Genomic DNA, 9,667 nt, shown 5'->3' on the forward strand with positions numbered 1-9,667 from the left:
TTCTTCTTCAGTGTACTTTGGTCTGCGAAAGTTTCGTACAAATGTGGCAATGGTTGAGGCAACTTCCATCCCTCATTTTTTCTCTTCTTTGCCCAATCTTCATCTTTTGGAGTAGGGTGGAAGCCTATCCCAAAGGGTTTCTTAGTGGAAGGCAAGGTGATAGGTTCAGTTATTCCTTGCAACGATTTTCCAAGTCCTTCTCCCGGTTTGAATCCCTGTAGGATCATTTCTTTAGCAACCATGATTGAAGCATTGGACAAGAAAGGTTGGGGGCAAGGGCTCCCTTCTTCATACTGCTCCGCCAGCACAACTTCAAAAGCCTGATAAACTGCGTGCTCACTCCCTTCTCTTGCTTCAAGATATGGGATGGATGGGTCCTGATAAATAGACTATTCGTCTTCTCTGTGGACCACAATTTCCCGATCTTCATAGTCAAACTTCACCATTTGGTGGAGAGTGGAGGGTACAGCTCCTGCAGTATGAATCCAAGGTCTTCCGAGGAGAAAGTTGTAAGATGTGTCCATATCCAGTACCTGGAAAGTTACTTTGAACTCTACCGGCCCGATAGTCAATATCAGGTCTATTTCTCTAAGGATGTCCCTCTTGATGCCATCAAAAGCTCTTACACAGACATTATTGGGGCGAATCCTTCCGATCCCAATTTCCATTCTTTGCAACGTGGAGAGCGGACAAATGTCAACACCCGAATCCCCATCCAACATTACTCGCTTGACGTAGTCGTCTTCACACTTGACTGTCAGATGTAAAGCCTTGTTGTGAGCTGCTCCCTCCGGAGGCAAATCGTTCTTGCTAAAAGAAACTTGATTAACCGCAAATAACCTTTCCGTCATTTTTTCAAGTTGTTCAACTGAAGTCTCAGCCGTCATATATGCTTCATTCAAGGTTTTGAGCAGGATCTTCTGATGTTCGGCGGACCTCATTAGCAAAGATAGCATAGACACTTGTTCAGGGTATTTGCGCAACTGATCCACCACTTCATAGTCAGGCATATTCATCTTCTGGAAGAAAGCCTCTGCCTCTTCAGTGCTTACGGGCTTCTTAGGTGGGAAGCACTTCCGTGTGGCATTGTTCACTTCTTGAATGTCTGAATATTTTCCAGCAGAAGTATTTTCTGGAAGTTCCCCTGTGATTTCTTTGCCTTTGTATGTAACCAATGTTTGTTGATAATTACACGGTACCGTAGACGGGTCTGTCATTGGCTTCTATGGCACGCGTCTGATAACCACTAGCTCATTCAGCCGAGGCGGTTTAATTGTCCCCCGGACCACATAGGCCACTTTCGACACGTACATCGGTATTCCCCTTTTCATTTCGAATCTCTGTGGCTTCTCTGATCGACCTCGTGGAATATAGAGAACCTCATTCTTCGAAGGAACCATCGTCTCTGTCTTTGTCTCATCCTTCTTTTCGAGCTCAGTCTTGACAGTATTAGTCTTCTTTTCCCCTTTCTCTTGCTTCGGGGCTGTTTTAGGCTTTCTCTCTGCATCGACAATGGCGACTATAACTTTCAGGTTAGGATCAAACTCCTTGTCCTCACAGATCATCCCAATCAACGACCCATTATTGTGAGCGGGCAACGGATTGTTGGTCACATTTGGGACCTCTCGTCCCTTAATACTATCTTTCCCTGTTCTATTAAGTTCTCTACCGCCCTTTTCAAAGTCCAACAATCATTGGTATCATGCCCTTCTGCTCCCAAATGATAAGCTCACCTGACACCGGCTTTGTAAGCAGGTGATGCTGGATTTTGCCTTGTCTGAGGGACTGGATGCAGGAAACCCATCTGGACCAGTTTTGGGAATAGGGTAGAATACGGTTCACCAATAGGTGTGAAAGTTTGTCTTCTGGTTGGTTCTTGAGGACAAAAGTTATTCTGGGGTAGTTGTGGATTATAGTGGTGTCGGTAAGGAGGCTGATTTCTGGGAGGTGGAGCTTGGCTGTGATTGGCTTGTTAAGGTGGTCGGACATAAGGCTGAGTATTCATGTCCGAGTATGGCTGAGGAGTATAGGCCAAATCTTGGTGAGGGTAATAGTGCTGCGGGGTCCTCTCTGAGAAAAGGGATCTGGGAGTATAGTTTCTCCTTGTACCCGACGCTGCCATGAACGTTTCTTCCCTTTTCTTTCCCTTTGCTATTCCTCCAGACCCACCCTGAATGGCTTTGGAGGTAGCTTTGATAGCAGATTGGCTTAGAATTCGACCCGTTTTTAGCCCATTTTCTACCATTTCTCCGATCTTAATCGCTTCTGCGAAAGGTTTTCCCATGGCCGACATCATGTTTTGGAAGTAATCTGATTCTTGAGCCTAGAGGAAAGTAGTGACAATTTCTATTACATCCATGGGGGGTTTTACCCTTGATGCTTGCTCGCGCCATTTAATAGCGTATTCTCTGAAGCTTTCTGAGGGTTTCTTCTTCAAGTTTGACAAAGAATTCCTGTCTGGCACGATGTCAATATTATACTGAAACTGCCTTACAAAATCTTTGGCAAGATCGTCCCAAATGTGCCATCGAGATATGTCCTGATCCATATACCACTCTGAGGCTATGCCCACCAAGCTTTCTCCGAAGTATGCCATCAATAATTATTCTTTGCCGCCAGCCCCACGTAATTGGTTGCAATACTTTTTGAGGTGAGCAATGGGATCTCCATGACCATCATATTTCTCAAACTTCAGTGTTTTGAACCCTACGGGAAGGTGCACGTGAGGGAACATGCACAAATCAGTATAGGAGACACTCTTCTGCCCGCTTAAGCCTTGCATATTTTTTAAGCTCTGCTTGAGGCTCCTCATTCTTCTCGCCATTTCATCTTGTTCAGGAGCTTTGGGATTTCGGTCTTGCCTAGGCGTAAGCTCGCATTGAGGTTGCTGAGGGTGAGTGCTGGTGGTAAACCGAGTTGGTTCCAACGAGAAGGATGGTGCTTGAAATGTGAATGAGGAAGAGTCAAAATTAGACCTATGTATAGCGGGTTGTGCCACAATTGGATAGGGCGGTGCAGTGAATATGTTTGTAGCCATATCTGTCGTTAACATCCGGGGATAAGAATCGGAGGGTGATCCAGCGGAGTGGGCTGAAATGGTAGGATACCCGAATGGGGTAGTTGGATAACTTATGGGGACGTTGGAAGTCCCACTTGTCCTAGAGAACAGCTCGGGGAATCCAGGGATTACACTCGGCGACTCTTTTCCATTGTTCCAGTCATCCAACATTTCCAACATGCGAAGCCGCAAGATTCTGTTTTCTTTAGCAGTTGCTGATTCGGAAGTTGGGATGGTCGAGATTGAACTCTCTTCGGAAATAGGAATCGTTGGCAAAGGAATTTCTGAAGACATCTCTACACTTCCCTTTGATCTCCTGAAGTAAGTGTGAATACTTCCTCTCGACTTAGTGACGGGCAGCTGAACACTTCCTTTCGACCTCGAAAAGTATGAATGTGAGGCCAGACCTCCACAAAACCAAACCACCTTTCTAAAAACCTGGACTTAGCAGCAAGCAAACGGTTAGTTTGAAACAAATAACAGACAGGTAATCTCACATTGGGGTGTGATGCACCTATACAGTTAAGTGAGTTTCTACATGTTTGCATCGATGGCTTGCGTCATTCCGGCTTTTCTTTATGCTCCCCTTTATTTTATATATTTTTTTTATTTTTTTTTATTTGAATTTAAAAATGTGACCGGATCCGATGAGGATTGCCTACATATCATGACGCCGCGCAAATCAGATCATTACGTAGTTCAAGACAAACAAGTGTAAAAATAAAGAAACGTTTTTTTTATTACTAAAATATTCTATTATAAACTAAACATTTTGAAAAAGGGAGAATAACAAACTTGGAATAAATACAAACTCAAAAACTATTGATACACCCTGATGCGAAAAGACAAACAAAAGACGCCAAGACGGAAAATACAGACTCGACCTATAAATACATTAAAGCTTTAAAAATTGGCGCCCGTGGGGAATCGTTCGGCCTCGCCGCGGGCTTAGGTGCGAGGTCCCTTTCAAGTTGTTCCAGCTCATACATGGTTCGCTTGACATAAATCATCACTGCCGAGAAGAAGGTAGTGCGGGTCATATCTTCGCACTGTAGACACCTCCTAATGATGGCATGGGCAATGGTCTTAATCTTATCCCTGGTTTGCCCCTTTTATATGAGTAGGCGCTCTATTTGATCATTACGGGCCTTCAAAACCCGAGAATCTTGGAGATGTTGATTCTACCACTGCTGAATTTCTACTTCCATCTGGGCCAGTAAATCATAGCAATGTCTATTTTCAGCTTCAAAGGTTCGGGCTTGCTCAGCCGCTCTGTCCTCAAGAGTGGCCACCTTTCTCTTCAAATTCGCAATGGTTTGCTTGTGATCCCTTTTCAACTGCTGCAGGTACTGGTTGCGCTCCTCTATTCTTTTTGCCCAGTGTGCCTCGAATCCTGCTATGGTATTCTCAAAATTCTCCGACTCACTCCGGCACTCACTAATTTCCATTTTTAAACCTTTTATCAGCCGCTCATCCGACCGGCTCCTTTGTTGGTTATCAGCGGCTATCCTTATTTGTTGGATTTGGGCCCTAAGCATCTCGTTTTCCTGGGCCAACCTATTCTTTTCTCCCAGATCAGTAGCAACTTGCATGTTGTTCTCAAATTTTAGACCTTCAATTTGTTGTTTCAGCTTGCTGATTTCAGCCCGATATCCTTTTTCTTTTGCTAACCAATCTCATTGCTCCTGTGATGACTCGGCAAAATTCAGGATATGGGGTCTTTTAGCCGGCCTTTTGTGCTCAAGTTCTCTTCTGTACCACACAAGGTACCCTGGTGCTATTTCACCTTTGGCCCGATCCTGCACGCAAGTATCTGCTTTTAAACATTAGCATTCATTCCAGATCTGGCGGACTTTTGCTTCAGGAAATTGTCCGTCAGGGCTGATCTCAATTGCTTGAGCACTAAGATCTTCCTCGCGTGGCACTATCTGGCATCTCCCGAGTTGTCTCAAAACTCGATAGGGCGCGTAAGGCTGAATGCTCTTAAGTCCCATCAATAGAAAGTGGGTCCTAGCGGCCGACATATATATGACCTCATCAACAAGCAACCATCCCAGTGTCCACTGTATTTGGCTGGCGGTAAGGGTTCGAAAGAATGACGTCCATGCCGTAACTCCCTCGGGTAGACTGACCTCCTTGATTCTCGTGTAAAACTCTTCTATGCAAGTCTTCTTCGAGGAACCATAACTCAAAAGCTCGGAACGGTGACAGAGATGTTCAGTCATCCATATTTGTAGCAGGAAATTACACCCCTCGAAAAAATTCCCTCTGGCTTTGCAGGCTGTGAGAGCTCGAAAGATATCAGATACTACCATAGGCGCGAGAGTGCTTTCATTTTGAGTGAGCAAAGTACTGACGACCCCGGATATTTTCAGATCAATGTTTCCGTCTTTCCTCGGAAACACCAAAAAGCCCAAAAATGTTATCATGAAAGCCACTCGTCTATGATCATCCCACTTCTGACGGTTACCTTTGCTGCATAACTTGTTACCCGGATTGTTGAATCCTCCTACACGACCATATCTGTCGTATATGAAGCGCGGATTACAGAAACCTACGGCCAAATCTGGGTTATGGACCGTCTTGGGTATCTTTAATGAATCTAGAAATCGATGCACAGTGACAGGTCTTGGGGTAACCAGGTATTTTTACCTTAATGGAACTTCAGCATTTTCGATGTACCCGGCTATTTCCTCTAGAGTCGGGGTGAGTTCAAAATCGGAGAAGTGGAAGACATTGTGTGCCGGGTCCCAGTAGGTGACCAAAGCTCTTATGATATCTCCCCGAGGCTGAATTTCCAATAAACCTATGAGACCTTTCAGATATTTCTTGACCTCATCTTGCCCTTCACCACCTAGATCATCCCACCATAGCCGCAACATGACAGGGACTTTAGTCATTATCGAAAAGTGTTCATTTTGCATTGTGCTCGTCCTGCACATTTATTAAGGTGATTTATGCAAAAATCATTTGACTCAAAAATGATTTGACTATATTTTAGAAAGAAAGATCCGATTTTTCAAATACGGCCTTTCAGCACTTCGGGGATGAAGATTTTAAGGCTGTGAGGGTCAAACCGATCAAAACTCTAAAGGATGATCGAAAGTGGACGTTTATGCAAAGCTAGCCTTCCGCCGTCCCTTTCAGGAACATTCGGCTACATTTGACAAAGTGGCATCACCCGACTCATTTATGATGAAATTAAAATTCTGACATTTTGGCTATTTCTGAAAAAGGGGAAGTTGGACCCGATGAGGGTTGCCTATGTATCTCACACCCTGTGAGAATCAAACCGGCATAGTTCGGGCAGATAAAACAAACTTCTTTTGAAAAAACGAGACTCTTTTTTCATTGGGAAACAAAACCATTTTTCATAAACCAAACTTTTTTTTTCTTTTTTCTTTTTTCTTTTAAAAAATTCTGTAGAGTTTCGACACTATTTGGACGTTGATTTTTTTCAAAGCGGGCGATTAATTACCTCTATCTCCCATTCCTCAAGACATTCAAAAGCCGGTCGGCATGCAAGTCCAAAACAAACAAATGCACAAGTAGCAAGTTGGATGCATCAGGATGGTCTTTTGTCATTTTGGTACATCTGTCCTAGACAGACCCAACCCCTGTGTTGAGCCTCCAAAGTCAAATACACGTGATGCAAACAAACGTTCCTACTAGGGATCCGGCATGAAGCTGAGTTATTCTAGGTTCATAACCTGGGTATTTGTTCTAGACTGTGCACCCGAGCGGACAACTCGAGTCGAGGAGGGGGCTACGTCCGGGGACCCGCGGGATCGTCCGGCTTTGTAACTGGTCTGGCCTCTTTCTTATTTCAGGTATTGACACTAACAGAATAGGGAGTCTCGACCAGCGAGCTCCTCCCCGGAGGTAAGAAGAGAAGGGTTTCGGCACAGTTTATATACAGTTCAGATAGTATCAAAGCGGAAAAAGCAGCATTTAGCACCTTAGGCCCAAACATGTAAAAATCAGATAATAAACAAAGCCAAATATAACAATTCATTTAAGCTCGAATTCTGAACCCTGAACCAGAGATTCTAGGTTCGTGTCCCCAGCAGAGTCGCCAGATCTGTCACACCTCCTTTTTGCGCGCTTACCCCGAAGGATAAATGCGTGAGGGAGTTTTTTCAATTTAAGTGACAATATTCGAAATGGGATTATTTATTTAATTCAGAGTCACCACTTGGGAAAGGTTTTGCTTTTGGTGTCCCAAGTCACCAGTTTATCTTGAATCCCAATTCGAGGAAAATATTCGACTTTCCAGATGAAGTCTGTGAACCAGAAATTCTAAGTAAGGAATTCTGTTGACCCGAGGGAAGGTGTTAGGCACCCCCGAATCCCGTGGTTCTAGCACAGTTGCTTAAATTGTTGTAATGGCTAAATATCTGATTTTATGCATGTTATAACTTGTGTGCTTTTATTAAGTTTAAAACCGCTTTTATTATTATTTTTTTATAGAATTGCAACGTCGTGAAAACGTATCTCGAACCTCGTCACAATCAATGTACCCGTGGTCATAAACACATTTCGACTCTGTTGAGATTTGGATTTGGGTTGCATAAATGCACACCCATACTTAGGGAAGTAATTTTATTAAAGTCGCGCCCTAAGCGATTGGCATATCGTTATTTTGGGCAAGGCCGTGAAACTTTGCTAAACGGCCCGTCCCGGAGTCTAAGCAATTATTGTATACGTTTATTGAGGGCTCCGCGATTTGTAATTTATTTGGCGAGGCTCATCTCATCTTTATTTAAGGCCAAATCCTAAAAGACTATGATTTTCTGTTTATTCTTGTCTCAAAATAAAGAAAAGGCCTGAACTAACTAGCATGCTCAGGTATCATCATTTCAATTAATATGTCAAGGGCAAATAAGCCCTCAAATCATTGGGCCTTAACTGGATTTCCATTCAAAAGGGACTGCGCCAGCTTATAGTCGACACATTTATTCACAAAAATAAGCTTGTATGTGCATAACCAGGCTAAACTTTGGTATTTACATGAGCATGTACACATGGAGATTTGGTGTTTCTGATTGTATAAAATTAGCCCATACTTCTACGTTTCTTTGCAGCGAAGATTGGGACAAACAAAAGTAATCTACGTGTGATTTTTACCTTTTAAACAAACCTACAATTTATGTAAATGGGTTCAGTATCAGACTATGAAGCATGGAATCAATACAGTTTCTCGTTAATTCACAGAATTAAAGTTAAGGGCTCATTCAATGTTTATGCTTGATCAGACGTTAGTTCAACTAAAGTTTACACAATCAGCGCCAACCATACTGAATCTGTTATCATAACATATTACACTACATCAATAATGTCCCAACGGTCCCAAAACAGTCTAGCAAAAGTTCAAATTAAACAGCCAGGGTTTGTATGCACATGAATTGGAATCGAATTATATTAGACTCTAGTATCTATTTAGCTATTACTACATAACAATCCAAACAAACACATTTCAGGAATCAAATATGCGAGCATCTCTCATTTCATCTTCCCTTCAAAGTTACATCAAAAACTTAATTCGAGTGTGTACCTGGATGTTGAAACACAAGAAGAAGAAGAAGAAGAAGAAGAAGATCAACAACAGCAATATGGCAGCAGTAACACAGCAAATAACAACAACAACAACAACAATATCAACCAGGCAGAATAAATCCTAGTGAACGAAACAGAAATAAACCAATGAAACAGTACCAATATCCCAAAACAGACTCGGGAGACTCAGTTGAGACCCGGAAATACCAATGTTAATCACAGGCAGAAACAGGAGAATCCAAAACAATAGTGGAACAGTAGTTTCTGATTTTCGAACAATCAAAGAAAGAAGATTGAAGCTTCAATGGAACAATAGCAGTTAGTGCTGATTTCAAACAGTGAAAGAAAATAGAATTTTCCAGCTTCAATGGAACAACAGAGGTTTTTCTTTTGCCCCCTTTTTTTGCTTATTGTCTATCTAGGATTTGAAGTCAAGAAATGAGCTGCCTGGTTCCAAAAAATAGACTCCCCTTGGTTCTAACCCCCTTTCTTGCCCGAAATTCAGTCTATTTAAAGACTAGAGCTGGCTATTTTTTATTCAAACATTTCACTTTTAGCCTGTTTTATTCCCTCCTCATGTGCATTTCTACCTTTTTATCATTGAACCCATGTTGTTCCTGATTTCCCACCAGTAAAGTCACTAAGCCAACTCAAGTAGTACCCTTTTTCACTAGTTAATTCAAAAAATCTGTCAGACTTTTAACTGGCCATTTCTATTTTAAAATTAAACCCCATGCTCTTTCTGATTTCCAGCCACTAAAGGCACTTAACAACATTATCACTCCCATTATTGATCCCTATTTTATTCATTAGCTTAGTGGTATATTAGCATTATACTGACAGACCATTAAAACTTTGAACAATTTGCAGGTTTCTAACATCCCAACTAATTGACGACATTTATCCAATCGACTATATGAATTACAACATACAAGTCAATAGCTAGTGATCAGAATCGAACAGTACACATAGGTGATTCAAGTTGTATTGACAAAATAGGGAATTACCCTGGAAACTAATTAATCGACCAAACTCATTCCAATCGATTATATA

At 42.3% G+C, this 9,667-nt stretch overlaps 1 protein-coding gene across 1 annotated transcript; it reads right to left on the reverse strand.

Annotated features, from left to right (window-relative positions):
- Positions 1–389: 389 nt before the first annotated feature.
- LOC138870549 (uncharacterized) lies at positions 390–1,217 on the reverse strand. The gene has a single exon (XM_070148364.1). The coding sequence runs from the start codon at positions 1,215–1,217 to the stop codon at positions 390–392; it is 828 nt and encodes a 275-aa protein (XP_070004465.1).
- Between the last annotated feature and the right edge of the window lie 8,450 nt (positions 1,218–9,667).

This window comes from Nicotiana sylvestris, chromosome 6 (assembly GCF_000393655.2).
Source record: "Nicotiana sylvestris chromosome 6, ASM39365v2, whole genome shotgun sequence".
NCBI lineage: Eukaryota > Viridiplantae > Streptophyta > Magnoliopsida > Solanales > Solanaceae > Nicotiana > Nicotiana sylvestris.

Bases quoted from the DNA above. Each gene is read 5' to 3' on its own strand.
- LOC138870549 (XM_070148364.1), bottom strand. From the start codon at position 1,217: ATGACAGACCCGTCTACGGTACCGTGTAATTATCAACAAACATTGGTT.